Genomic DNA, 13172 nt, shown 5'->3' with positions numbered 1-13172 from the left:
CAAATGAGGTCAGATACTCTTAAAGTCTGCGACTCTAGAGCCGATACGCGATCCCACAGTAACCAACAAAGATGATAGCGTCGTCTTCTCCACTCTCAGTGGCAGCTGCACGTCTTAACGTCGGGCTTCTTGCCGAAAGGGCACGAGCCGGCTAGAAGGCAAAAGTTAAGGGAATCAGTGTACTTTCGATTGAACCAATCATTTCGTGAAAACTCACGCTGGCCGAAGGGGAAGATGTCGACGTTCGGTGCACCAAATAAGCCGGGGTCGACACCGTCCAGCTGGCTGTGCGAAAGGCCCCTGAGCTCCGCATTCTTGGGCGCACGCTGGCAGAACGGCGTGCTGGGCACGACGCCGTTGATGTTGAGCGCGTTGCGCGGGTGCGTCGCGTACTTTGTCGCGTATGCGACCAGGGCAGACTTGTTCTTGATGCCCTTGCTCTTGGCGAAGTCGACCATGGCGTCCGCGACCGCTTGCTGCTCACACGGGTCCGCGTTCGCGAGGAGGACATTGATGCCGCGGATCCCTGCGAGCTGGACGCATGGATCGTTGGTGTGGACATCGCCGCCGGACTTGAGGCAGAGGTTCTGCCACTCCTGAGCGAGCGTGCCAAGGTCGGTTTGAGCGATGCGGCGGACGAGGGGAGCATCTTCAGAGCGCTCAGAGAGGCCATCACGCTTCTTGGCCTTGCATGCTGCAGGGGCATGTACAGAGCGACTGTCATGAAGAAATGCATGAGTTCCATTGTGAGCTAGAAGGGAAAGCAGTCTGGACTCACGAGTCGAACTCATGGAACTCCCGGCCGAAAAGTCCACCGGCACCGGTGCTGCGAATACGGGCCTCAGCATCAGCCTGGGTGTCGCAGACAAGGCTACAATGAACATTGTGAGGCTCCGAGGATGCTGGTGATATGTGACTGAAAATATTTTACCTAGTTCCAGGAGAGAGGACCAAAGGAAGGGCGAAGCACTTCAAGCCAACGTTGCAAGGCGTGAGGACAAACTTGCCATTCGCGCACTGGGCGAACTCGCCGTCAACACACGCGTTCTCGTCGGACTTGCAGGAAGAATTCTTGGTCAACCCCTTGAACTTGCGGTTCAAGGCCTGAGCCTCCTTGCCGTTCGATAGCGTGAACGACGCACGGCTGACAAACTGGATCAGCAGAAAGTTACCGAAATACAAGCAAACTACACTCACGTCTCGAGGTCACGTCCCTTGATACCGCCCGTGGCACCAGTGCGCTGAATACGGGCAGCAGCGTCAGCCTCGGTTGTGCAGGTGACGCTGGTTCCAGGACTGTTAACCAGGGGAAGCGCGAAGCACTGGGTGCCCCCACCGCACGGCGTCTGCACGAATATGCCATGGTCGCACTTCGCGAAGACGCCATGGATGCAGGCCACCTCGCCGCCTGAGCACTTCGAGTCCGCGCTCAGCGACGCGAACTTGGAATTGAGCTTCTGGGCTTCCTTGCCGTTCGAGAGCGTAAACGACGCGCGCTTCTCTGCGACGGGGCCGGCAGCAACAAAGCTGGCGAGGGCTAAGGGAAGGAGGACGATGCTAGCGAAACGCATGGCGTTCGTGTCGTGAAGTGTACCGTGAGCGAAGAATCAAAAGGAAGGTGAAGGACCGAACGAGAATGACCACCAGGGGACGACCAAGCACAAAGTTCGTTAGCTGAGGGGCGACCGGGCTCCTGAGGTCCATCAACAACCGACACGGCGTTTTGTAGTAAGTCCGGTACATCAGGATGGACCGCCTCCGTGTTGTGGTCTCGCTGGTCTGGCAGTAAACACAGCATCGGTTTTGATGCTGCCCTGGCTGACAATAAACCAGAACGCTTTGAAGCCTAGGGAGTTACGATGAGCTGAATATCAGGGCCGAACTCGTGTTCCACTCACCGCATTTGCACCTTAAGTTGGCATCCTTGGGCAACTGACATCAGCGGTGGCGATTTTTCCGGACACAACACAAAGAGCCAGAAGGAGACATGTGGACGCTGCTGGTCGGATCGCTGCCGCAGGCTTTGTGCTGTCATGGTGGCTAGCTCCCACAGTTATCCGGAGGCATAATGCATTCCGACTCTATTCGGACAAGCATCTTGGTGAGCGAGAAGACGTGCGTAGGCCGAAAATGTCAGGCATTTCAGAGGCCGAGGTACTGATCACGGTGTCGTTCCCCTTCACTCGCTCGAGGGTGGTCGGACGTGTGTCAGACTACGAACCCCTTGGAGGCAGTGTCAGAGGATACATAGGGCGCTGGAACCAGTGACGTCAGACATGCTAAGCCCAGGACTCGCAGATAGCTTGAGCAGGGGATGATCTACAAATGTTGAGTCGAGCGTTAAGTTCAGTACTGTGGTGCATGAACCTATAATCAATCCGACTTGTCCGGAATCCCATACCGTCGGACATGCGGTGCATGGCAAGAGCTGGCCAGATGCTCTGTCACGGTCATGTGCAACGGAGTGGAATCAATGTACACGCTTCGTATATATGCAACCATTTCAGGAGGTCGAGGAAAGACAACTTGAAGCAGCAGCTGGAGCTGAAGCGCTGACGTTACGGTTAACGCGGAGGGCCCTGACACGGGCGTCTCTTAGGTAGCTCCAAATACATGCAAACATAGCAAGTTTATAGGGAGCTCTCAATGCCCGGCAGACCTCACGCAACCTTTTAGACAGTGCCTGTCCCTTCGACACTCAACACAGAGGACATGGCGATTCGGTATTGCGGAGAGTACATCCGTAGGAGGGGGAGGACAAAGAGCTCACCCACCCATCTTTGATGTCGTGGTGAAGTGAGTGTCAGAACCTCCCCACATGCTTTTATGTACCTCCCTTGTGTCTTGTACATTACGGAGCCTCCTCGTCGAGTCTGCGCAGTAATGAGATATTTGTCCTTGTATGAAATTTTCTGCGATTTCGAGTGCAGATGTGTCGAGAGGATGTATCCCTTCACGAAGGCCCAACGTATCGGCCTGCTTCCTGCCTGGCTATACCTAGACTCACCCCATCGTTGTTCTCACCCGCCCTGAGAGTTCGTCAGTTCGCGTTAGACAAACGCGTTTTGTTGAGCGTGATGAGCGGACAGAGATGATGGTTCTCATGTGTTTCTGGACTGCTCTCGACAAAGTCACAAGTGCGCCGCTGAGAACACGGCGTCTACGACCACGTCACTGTACGAGCACGCGTCAGGAACCCTCGTTCAGCCACTTTCCTCTCACCGCATTCCCCTCGTCCTACGCCCCTCCTGTTCGACACCATGTTCATTATCAACTGGTTCTGGGACGTCCTTGCTCAGCTTGGTACGTTGCGCAACCCACCCTCTCCCAAAGACCACAGAATTTAATCAACCTTCCGAAGGACTGCTGCATAAGAACGCCAAGATCCTCTTCCTTGGGCTCGACAATGCTGGCAAGACCGTGCGTCTCAACAACACACAGTTTGTGTAGCTTCTTGACTAAGAGGGAATCTTCACAGACTCTCCTGCATATGCTGAAGAATGATCGGCTCGCGACGCTTCAACCTACACTCCACCCTAGTGAGTGCGGACGTCGTCGTGCACCTTTTTCACGCATTGAGCCCTGCCGTAGCCTCCGAGGAGCTCGCCATTGGAAACGTGAAATTCACAACGTACGACTTGGGTGGTCACCAGCAGGGTACGTCGCATGCCCATTTGTTCGTCCGACGACCATTCGCCCTGAGCCTTCACACGACTACCAGCGCGTCGCCTCTGGCGTGACTACTTCCCGGAGGTCGATGGCATTATCTTCTTGGTAGACAGTGCCGACTTCGAGCGTTTCTCTGAGTCGAAGGCGGAGCTCGATGCCCTCCTCTCAATCGAAGAGCTTTCGAAGGTTCCGTTCCTTATCCTCGGTAACAAGATCGACGCGCCCGGCGCGGTGAGCGAGGACGAGCTGCGGCATCAGCTAGGCCTCTATCAGACCACTGGCAAGGTGCTTAGTTGAAGCGTTCTGTCACGAGCTCGGGCCTCTAACTCTTCTCATTCTGGTGACAGGGCAAGGTCCCTCTCAACGACATCCGCCCCATTGAGATCTTCATGTGCTCAGTTGTGCAGCGGCAGGGCTATGGCGAGGGCTTCAGGTGGCTCTCACAATACGTGCGTCTTCATATTGTTATCATGTCTACCCATGGTTTGGTGTTGAACATGACGTACGGCACAACAGATCTGAGCGACGGTTTCCATCGGGGGACACCTTCTCGTCATTAGCAGTCCTTGGCTAAAGTATCACTCGTAGTCATTATCACGACGTAGACCTATGTGTCTCGCGACTAGTCTTGACTTCCTAGCTATTTTCTTCTGTTGTGGAATGTTATATGTTTCCTTCCTTACCCTCTACGGAATTCTAGCAGCCGTTCGCGTGTCGTGATCATGTCTCAGGCATTGTATGCTGCTTTTATGCCTCTTGTAGTGTCAAGGAATTGCGCATGGCCGCGCCAGACCCTGGGTAGCATAAATCTCCATGTGAGAACGTCGGTACATACCATTGGAAGAGAGTCTCGTGTTGCGCGCCCGACGCGCTTGTCGCGTCATGCGCGATGTCCCTATACTCTGACCATATCCTTCGACATGTGCCGTCATTCTCCCGCATACTAGTAGCATCATCCATCTTACGCATCGCGCTCATCATCTACAGCGAGTGGCATGATGCCCACTCCATTGTGAAATACACCGACGTCGACTACCGCGTATTCAGTGATGCTGCTCGTTTCATGCTGCATCCGTCCCCGGACAATCGTGCGGAGGGCCCATTAGCAGCGTACTTCAACTTCGGAAGGTGAGCAGCCATGTTGCATGGACACGTTATGAATCTGAATGCGCATGCATGTCGCAAGTCCATATACGCGCGCAACGTACCGCTACACTCCGTTGCTCGCTGTCCTACTCGCTCCGAACGAATGGGTGCACCCATCCTTTGGGAAGTTCTTGTTCGCGGCCGCGGATATAGTTGCGGGAGTGCTCATGCACAACCTGCTTCTCTCCATCGTCCTCCCTGATGGATCGCGCATCCCACAAAAGAATGTGACCGAGAATGCCAGCTCTGGTGCAGCGGACGCGAAGAACCGTGAAGAAGCACTACGGCGACGAGCAACTTTCCTAGTCTCCCTACATCTCCTGAATCCTCTCGTCTTCACCATATCCACGCGTGGCTCTTCGGAGTCTGTATTGTCGCTTTTCGTCCTCGCTACGTTGTACTATGCTCTCAAGGGCAACTGGGATCTCTCCGCCGTTCTCTTGGGACTGTCGACACACTGGAAAATATACCCGTTCATTTACGGCGTCGCGTGTCTAGGAGTAATAGGGAGGGAACATGGGGCAGGGGGAGGCTTGACCGGTTACTTGCGGTCGATCTTGAACAGAGGTACGGCCAGGTTTGGGCTGATCAGTGGAATGACCTTCCTGGCGTGTGGTGTTGCAATGTACGCCATGTGAGTATCACACAGCTTCTACTGTCCCTTTAAGTGCTCATCGAAGCCCCCGACAGCTGGGGGCAGCCGTTTCTTGAGGAGTCTTACCTGTACCATCTCCATCGGCTCGATCACCGACACAACTTCTCGCCCTACTTCTACCTGGTGTATCTCACATATCCATCTGCGCAAGACGAGCTGTCGCTGGAGGCCTCGGGCTGGAAGCGTCTCCTACGATCTCCGCTGACGAGCTTCATCCCGCAAATGGTGCTCGCGCTTGGCACTGGCCTGCTGTTTGGTCGTCGGAAGGAAGACCTAGTCTTCACATGGACAGTGCAGACCTTCGTGTTCGTGGTGTTCAACAAGGTCTGCACATCGCAAGTGAGTCTGTCAAACATTCAATAGCAGTCTTCGCCCTGATGCATGATGTTACAACCATCAGTACTTCTTGTGGTATACATTGTTCCTCCCCCTACTGCTACCTCGGCTCTCGATGTCAGGCCGTCGCGCACTTGCGTATGGTGCAGTTTGGATTGGGACGCAAGCGCTATGGCTGAGCGAGGCTTACAAGCTCGAGTTCTTGGGCCAGAACGTCTTCTTTGGGTTGTGGGCCAGGGGGTTAGTCTATGTTGTGGGCAATTGTTGGGTGCTTGCAGGGATCATGGACTCGTACACCGAATCATAACAACTACGAACATGGGTTTGGGATTACTGCTTCGACGGCAATGCAACTTGAATGCGAGGGATATCGTACAACGCTCGATGGACTACTCAACAGAACTGTTTCCCCAGGTATATCACAAGCATCTCGATAGTCAAAGACTCAACCATGCAGGAGCTTCGTGTCAATCAGGTCCTTCGTAAAGGACTCTGCTCCCTCTCGTACTTCAATCACTTTGCTCACATCAGCCTATGCGAAGGAGCAATGTCAGCCCGAGAAGAGAAGGGACGTGGGATACGCACCGTAGTCTGGAAGGACACGAACGCGCTGGCGTGTAGGGTCAAGAGACTCATTTCACTTGACCTCGGCGCCCAGTTGATGAGCACGAGAGGGAAGCTCTTGCGTCCATCTGAGTGATTGAGCTCGTACGAGAGCAAAACGTATCGCGGGGCATTCTCGGGAAGCTCTAGAGGCGTGCATGGAGGGGTCCGCGTCACATACAGTGGGCGAAGGAGGTCGTGAGGGCAAACGATCTAGCACGATGACCGAGGATAGAGGCGCAGCATCTGCTCACCCTCTGCGAGGTCGTCGATGCTAATGTCATCGAACTGCTCCACCTCTTCCATGATCAGCTTCTGTTTGTTGATCTTGACGACCATCGCGGCGTGACCAGCATTCCGCCTGGCGAATCTGAACTTGCGGAGGGCCGCCTTGAGCTCCTGCGGAATGTCGACGGTATGGGACTACCGGGTGGCGATAGTGGGAGCATCAGGTACATGGTCACAAAGCATTTTTTGAGCCCAAATCGTATGTCAATCCAAGAGAAGAACAGACCATAATGACGGCTTGGATTGCAAGTACTGTTGTTGGTGCCTTCGCGGTCGCTGCTCTGAGGACACTGCAGGCCGGCGGCATTGCGCCGGAGGCCAAGCTCGCAAGCTACACGGACACGGACTATCTGATAAGATGTGATAAAGGATGGTGTATCTGATTAGATTCAATTAATCGGCCATTCTGATTGGCTAGATACCCTCGAGTGCACATCTTGGCGCCAGTGATCGTGTGTCCGCCTGCGAAATGCAGTTCTGCTCAGAAGCAACGGCGATGCGCCCTGAAAGGATGGTTTCGTTTGCAGTAATGAACGTTTCCCTTGCCCATACGGTGTCTGGTCTTGACTATCATGTCCTCAGTCAGTGCGCCGTTGCTCCCAGGAGAAGCCGCGAGTGAAGGTGACCAGTCGTCCTCACTGGATTCGTGTGTAATATAGTACTCATCCCGCATCATGCAGCCACGCCTAATCATGCCGCGACTGCATATGCGACTGCAGAAGAGACCGAGCATGCAGAGACTCCGTCTAGGAAGGAGTGGATAAAGCCATCCCCTGCGTGGTATGTCACCTGCACTCCTTAACCTTTCCCAGCCGAATGTCACGCCAATTTGTGCAGGATACTGACACTGGTCGCGGTGGCGGCCGTCTCGACTTCGGGAACCGTGGCTCCCCGCGTTGAGATATATACTATGACAATATGTCGCGCACTCGGCCATGCAACTGACGGATCGGGCACTTGTCATACGTTGCCAGACGTACAGGCTGCAGCTGCAGCTTTCATTGCAGTCGTCTCGGGGTTGACCGGCCTTCTGTCCACGCTCACCGCTGCATGGTGGGGTGCTGTACGTAGGGTCGTGCGTGGGGTGCTTCAATCTCATACTGACTGTCCCATGTCTGCACGGCGACATGCAGCTATCAGATTGCTACGGCCGTATTGGCGTGCTAGGGTTCAATGTCGCGGGTCTCATGTTGTCAGACTTCGTGTTTCTGACCACCGCCCATTTCTGGGAAAGGCTGCCAGGGACATACTGGTGGTTTGCCCTGGGACCCGTCATCGAGGGTCTGGTAGGAGGTGTGTGATTCATGTACTCATGTGCCCAGCTGCCTATGTTCACCGTATACTTCCAGGGATCTCTGTAGCCTCTATCATCATGCATGCCTACATCTCCGATTGCTGTGATCCAACTCAGAGGTGAACCATTGCTTTCTTTAAACATTGGCATGGGGCTGATATGAGGGACAGGTCACGGGCCTTCTCGCAGCTTATGGGCCTCTTGTTTATCGGGATGAGCGTCGGACCCATCCTCACCGGCTACGTGATAGACAAGACCAACCAGATACTGCCTGTGTTCTACGTGACCACCATCATCGACACGGCGGTATCGCTTGCGGTGTGGTTGATAATGCCGGAGTCGTTGTCTTCCACAGACATGCAGGAACACCGCGCTCGAAGGAAGCAGCGCCTCCAGAGTTTGGGTCCTGGAATCGCAGGCTGGTTGAGGAGGGTTGTTACCACAGTAGATATTGTGTCGCCGCTCGCCGTATTGCTTCCGAGACGAGTCGACGATAGGAATGGCAAGCGATCCGTGGACTGGAGTATGACCGTCCTTGGTCTTGCGTACGGTTTTGGAACTTTCATCCAGGTAGGTGTCGCAGACATGACTACCAAGCCCCGGTCCGCTCTTGACATGATATTGCAGGGCTCTGTCGTCTTCCAAATTCAGTATGCGTGGATGATGTTTGACTGGACTGCTGGGGTGGTGAGGGCATTCACCGTCGTCCCAGCTCTGTTGGCTGACCAACGCGCAGGTCAGCTACTGGCTCGCAGCCATACACATCGCGAAAGCGGTGTACTTGACCCTTCTGTTCCCAGGTAGGGCGTTCCGCGAGTCTGAACCTTCTCCGTGCTTACATTCATGTCTGTGCAGCGCTTGTCAAGCTCCTTGCCTGGCTTTGGAAGCAGCGACAAGCTCCCAGCACTGAATCCGAGCCACTCCTTTCGGACCAAGGGGAATATGCGCCAACTCAATCTCGCAAGAAGGTCGCGCCCGCGGCCTCCCTTGATCTCCTCCTGGCTCGCGCAGCGGTGGTTACCGACCTCGTATTCTACGCGCTAGTGTTCAGCACGAGCTCCGGCGCGCTCTTCGCGCTCTTCACCATGTGCGTCTCCCTCGGCACCAGCTTCGGGCCGACGATGCAAAGCCTCGCGCTGGACCTCTACGCCCGTCGCGGACACCACGACACGGGCAGCCTGCTGGGCGCGCTGACCGTCGTCTCGGCACTCAGGTAAGCTCGCGCCTGTTGCCCGGAACGTGTGTCATGACCGGTTTGTCACGCAGCTCCCACATCCTCGCGCCCGCGCTGTTTGGGTTCACGCTTGCGCGGACGGTCGAGACGCTGCCGGGCGCGTTCTTCTTGGTGGGATGCGCTGCGCTGCTGGTGAGCTTGCTTCTGTTGATGGCCATCCGGCTGCGGACGGAGGAGGGCTCGGAGAGGGGGGTCGCAGATTCAATAGGGGAGGAACATGCGTGCGCGGAAGACTAGAATCGACCCTTGAAAGCTCGAGGACCGCAGCGATGTCGGCGCAGCCAGGAGGCGATTGTGATGCGTGCTCGCGATGGGATCTCGAGAGTTAGGTTCATGCACGTTTGTCTGACGAGTGAGATGTGACGGGCAGAACCGATAGGATGCAGTTTAGTGTCGAGCGCCACCACTTGTAACTTCATGCTATCATCTTCTGCAGAGGAACGTCTATAGCCTTCCGAGTGCTGGCCAGGCTACGACGACCGCAATCGCTCATTTCGGTGGCGTCAGTCTCCGCTGCCGACGCAATCAATAGATGTTACAGACATGGGGCGTCTCCGTTCGCAAATCCCGCTCGGTCTGGAAAGACCATCGTGCGCTTCGGCTGCTGCGGAGACATGGGCATTGCAGCGCACCTATAGCAAGGTTACCATGCGTTCCGGAAAGTGCGCGTCAACAGCGAGGTGGATTCGACAGCGTGGCATGCTTCCAGGGCCTCCTCGATCCAGGGACACACGGCAGGCCATCGCAATCGCACGGCACGCCGCTGTGAAAGTCACGAACGCTGAGGTCGATAGCTGTAATTATATACGCAATCGAATCGCCGTCCACCCAAACGCCTGCTCCACGCGTTATCTCCCCTCACTGTGGCCATCCAGCACCTTGAGCTACTCCTTCATACTGCGGCCGTGGTTCATATAAGTCTCTCTGCTTCCCCGCGAGCCTAGCTCGACCCTTCCGAGGCTTCCCCACCATTCCTGCGTCTCTCACGGACGATTTCGTCGAGTTTCGAATCTTGTACGTCGATCCGTGTCGTGTGCTCGCGCTCTCTGCTTACCGGTAGACTTCTAGTACATTGCGTGAAGGCTAGCCGCCGACACGACAGCGCGACGTCACCGTGACCGCACGGGCGCTGCATCCGGTATCCCGCTTCCTGTAAGTACTGGACAGACGATGTCTCGGTCCTCCTCGCGGGACGTTGCCGTCCCCCTCCTCCGCGCCGCCCTCGACCCCGACCGCTTATCGCGCTCGCGCTCGCGCCCTGGGTCGCGACCTCGTCACGCGCGGCACTCCACCGCCAACTCCATATCGTCCATCCCCGTCGGCCCAGAAGACCTCATCAACCCCGGCGGTGGCGGCCCGATAAGCGAGGAAGAGTCGGAGCTGCTGCAGGATCTCGTCCACAGACACCAGCATCAACATGCTGTCGAGGAAACGCTTGTCGAGGAAGAGTCTGGAGCGGGGAGCGGGGAGGAGGAGGAAGAGGAGTTCGATGACGAGTGGAGGCAGAAGCGGCCGTGGTACCGGCGGCCTTCGCCCGTATGGTGAGTGTTCCCTCGGGCATCGCTGTATGGGACATGCTCAGAAAGCGTCGCGGTCCACAGGTTCTTGTCGTATGTGCCTTTCGCAGCCATTGCGATGACAATTGCCGCGGCAGCGAAGATAGAGCTCTTCATCTACCTCGTGTGCCTCACCCACAGGCCGCAGGTCAACCCTGACCAAGGAAGCGATATTGTTTCCTTCATCGCCCGTAACGTCTCGGCCACGTTCCTCGACGGTGGGTGCCACTTCGTCTGACTGAGGTTACCCGATGTGAACGGCGTACCTGCAGAACCGAACCAGAGAGTCTGCAAATCCGACCCGACCGTCCAAGCCGCTGTTGCACAGCTGAACACAGTCATGACCACTACCATGGGTGTCCTCGCCTGCATGACCACCGCCTGGTGGGGCTCCGTAAGCTGCCTTCATCTCCGTCTGTACGAGAGTTGCCTGCTGACAGGGTCTTATGTTCTTGCAGTTGTCGGACCGCTACGGCCGCACGAGAGTTCTGGGCTGTGCGGTAATCGGCGTTTTGATCCAGGACGCCAGCTTCCTCGCCGCGTTTTGGTTTTATGACCACATTCCGGGAGGGTACTGGTCCCTGCTCATTGGCCCTCTTGTAGAAGGATGCTTGGGCGGTGCGTAGTTCGCCTCTGCTCGCTGCCTGCACCCTTCTCATTGTTTTCTATGACAGGCCAAGCACTCATTTCGGCCACGATTCACGCTTATATTGCCGATTGCACGCCGCCTGCGCGTCGTTCTGCTGTTTTCTCGTTGAACTTGGGCTTGCTGTTCACCGGCGTGGGTGTTGGTCCACTACTCGGCGGCCTGTTAATTCGGTTTACCGGCAAATTCATCATCGTCTTCTACATCTCAGCCATAATACACCTCATATATGCGCTGCTGGTATGGTTCATCGTCCCGGAGTCGCTCTCCAAGGCCGAATTGCAAGAGGCACGAAGCCGATACAAGGTCGCGAACGAGGAGTACTTCGCGGCACACGCGCACGGGGGCATCCTCGTGTTCTTCAAACGGATGTTCGCTTTCTTGACTCCTCTGGCCATCTTCCTGCCCACTCGCCTGGTCGGCGGGAACCCTGCGAAAGGGCAGCGCCGGGATTGGAGTCTGCTCTTCGTGGTCCTTGCGTACGCGTTTGTCATTTCTCTCATGGTGAGTCGAGTGCCTCTTGATCTGCTATAACAGGACACTGATGTATCCGCTTAGGGTTTGTACTTGTACATCATACAATACCTAGAGGGGAGCTATGGATGGGACACGGAGCAGGTCAGATGCCATTACGGCGAGCCTCATTCGGCATAACTAAACGCCTTTGCAGGTCGGGTACTGGTTCAGCTCTATCGGAGCGGCGCGAGCGCTCTTCTTGACGTTGCTCTTGCCTGGTGAGCGTTTTCACCCTTGTATGTCTAGGCATGTCTCATCATATCTGCATCCTCAGCGATCATCAAATTGCTCAAGCCCAAGGCCCCTCCTATACAGCTGTCACGTGAAGCGGACGAGCCCCTCACGAGCCCAACGGATGCGTCATTCCCTGCAGAGCAGTCGGGCAGTGCGTCCAAGCGCGAACACGAGCACGACCCCAAGTTCGACTTGAACGTCGCCAAGGTTTCTGTCATTGTGGAGGCTGTGGTTTACTTGTTGATGCTGCTGAGCCCGGACGGGCTGACGTTCGCCATCACCACGGCCTTCGGTGCGCTCGGCATGGGCTTCAGCCCTGCCATCCACAGCGTCGCGCTCACCCTGTACAACCGCCGCGGGGGCAAGGACTCCGGGCGGCTCTTCGGCGCCATGAGCGTCGTGCAGGCCCTTAGGTGCGTCCCCTACAGCTGCAGACGCGCGGTCGCGGCGACTGACGTGCGTGATGTTGCCTTTGCAGCTCGCAGGTCTTCGGTCCTGCCGTGTACGGCTTCACGTTTATGAAGACGGTCGGCACGTACCCCCGGACGATCTTCTTCATGGGGGTCTGTTCCTTGGTGGTATCTACCTTGCTGTTGCAACTGGTGCGTCTGCCGAAGAACAGGTCCGAATCGGGTGGCGAGGGTGCGGACGTCGAGGAGCAGCTCTCGGCGGAGCCGTTCGCGCCTGGGATCGAACGCGAGGACACCCTCGTTGGTCCATCCGAGCCGCTTATTATTGTCGAAGGGGAGGATAGGGGTCGAAAGGTCGTAAAGACTGTCCCCTAGATATTGCGATCTGTTAGCATATTTGGCGATACCCATCTATTGAGTTCTGTCTTCTCTTGCATGTATGGACACTCCGGTACTCTACTCATCCACGTCAGCCATTGTTGTTGCCTTCGTTTGTGAGGTTGTACACTTGGCGTTGTCATCTCTGTACTTGTAGACGTGTTTGTCCATTTCTGATCCTACACTACTGAATACAACAACTAGATG

General features: G+C 55.9%; 5 protein-coding genes across 5 annotated transcripts; 3 read left to right on the top strand and 2 right to left on the bottom strand.

Moving 5' to 3' along the window:
- Positions 1 to 95: 95 nt before the first annotated feature.
- On the bottom strand, positions 96 to 1571 carry DICSQDRAFT_124135 (uncharacterized protein; the record flags this gene model as incomplete). Its single annotated transcript, XM_007361281.1, has 5 exons — positions 96 to 151; positions 218 to 717; positions 779 to 871; positions 932 to 1144; positions 1198 to 1571. The coding sequence occupies 5 exons, from the start codon at positions 1569 to 1571 to the stop codon at positions 96 to 98; spliced, it is 1236 nt and encodes a 411-aa protein (XP_007361343.1).
- Positions 1572 to 3215: 1644 nt separating this feature from the next.
- Positions 3216 to 4364, top strand: DICSQDRAFT_97860 (GTP-binding protein sar1). The gene is made up of 7 exons (XM_007361280.1): positions 3216 to 3303; positions 3362 to 3420; positions 3479 to 3539; positions 3592 to 3657; positions 3722 to 3954; positions 4017 to 4118; positions 4186 to 4364. Exons 1-7 carry the CDS (start codon positions 3261 to 3263, stop codon positions 4189 to 4191), a joined length of 570 nt encoding a protein of 189 aa, XP_007361342.1. The 5' UTR covers positions 3216 to 3260; the 3' UTR covers positions 4192 to 4364.
- A 194-nt stretch (positions 4365 to 4558) lies between these two features.
- DICSQDRAFT_48517 (glycosyltransferase family 50 protein) lies at positions 4559 to 6113 on the top strand (the record flags this gene model as incomplete). The annotated part of the gene is made up of 4 exons (XM_007361279.1): positions 4559 to 4797; positions 4856 to 5449; positions 5506 to 5809; positions 5871 to 6113. The coding sequence occupies 4 exons, from the start codon at positions 4559 to 4561 to the stop codon at positions 6111 to 6113; spliced, it is 1380 nt and encodes a 459-aa protein (XP_007361341.1).
- Positions 6114 to 6251: 138 nt separating this feature from the next.
- On the bottom strand, positions 6252 to 7004 carry DICSQDRAFT_143435 (glia maturation factor beta; the record flags this gene model as incomplete). The annotated part of the gene is made up of 4 exons (XM_007361278.1): positions 6252 to 6338; positions 6392 to 6555; positions 6664 to 6832; positions 6924 to 7004. 4 exons carry the CDS (start codon positions 7002 to 7004, stop codon positions 6252 to 6254), a joined length of 501 nt encoding a protein of 166 aa, XP_007361340.1.
- A 265-nt stretch (positions 7005 to 7269) lies between these two features.
- Positions 7270 to 12962, top strand: DICSQDRAFT_165774 (MFS general substrate transporter; the record flags this gene model as incomplete). Its single annotated transcript, XM_007361277.1, has 20 exons — positions 7270 to 7318; positions 7378 to 7477; positions 7535 to 7592; positions 7680 to 7760; positions 7831 to 7990; positions 8047 to 8110; positions 8162 to 8561; positions 8619 to 8678; positions 8728 to 8791; positions 8847 to 9204; positions 9258 to 9357; positions 10393 to 10766; positions 10827 to 10999; positions 11054 to 11175; positions 11240 to 11399; positions 11456 to 11931; positions 11986 to 12045; positions 12098 to 12161; positions 12218 to 12590; positions 12656 to 12962. The coding sequence occupies 20 exons, from the start codon at positions 7270 to 7272 to the stop codon at positions 12960 to 12962; spliced, it is 3603 nt and encodes a 1200-aa protein (XP_007361339.1).
- Positions 12963 to 13172: the final 210 nt, after the last annotated feature.

This window comes from Dichomitus squalens (genome assembly GCF_000275845.1).
Source record: "Dichomitus squalens LYAD-421 SS1 unplaced genomic scaffold DICSQscaffold_2, whole genome shotgun sequence".
Classification (NCBI taxonomy): domain Eukaryota; kingdom Fungi; phylum Basidiomycota; class Agaricomycetes; order Polyporales; family Polyporaceae; genus Dichomitus; species Dichomitus squalens.
Note: the sequence above shows the minus strand (reverse complement) of the source record. Positions and strands in the feature narration are given on the sequence as shown.

Excerpts from the sequence above, each read along its gene's own strand:
- DICSQDRAFT_97860 (XM_007361280.1), top strand. The coding sequence starts at position 3,261 with ATGTTCATTATCAACTGGTTCTGGGACGTCCTTGCTCAGCTTG. Across the intron at positions 3,540-3,591 it reads TCAACCTACACTCCACCCTA|CCTCCGAGGAGCTCGCCATT; the intron begins GTGAGTGCGGAC and ends GCCCTGCCGTAG. Across the intron at positions 3,658-3,721 it reads CTTGGGTGGTCACCAGCAGG|CGCGTCGCCTCTGGCGTGAC; the intron begins GTACGTCGCATG and ends CACGACTACCAG.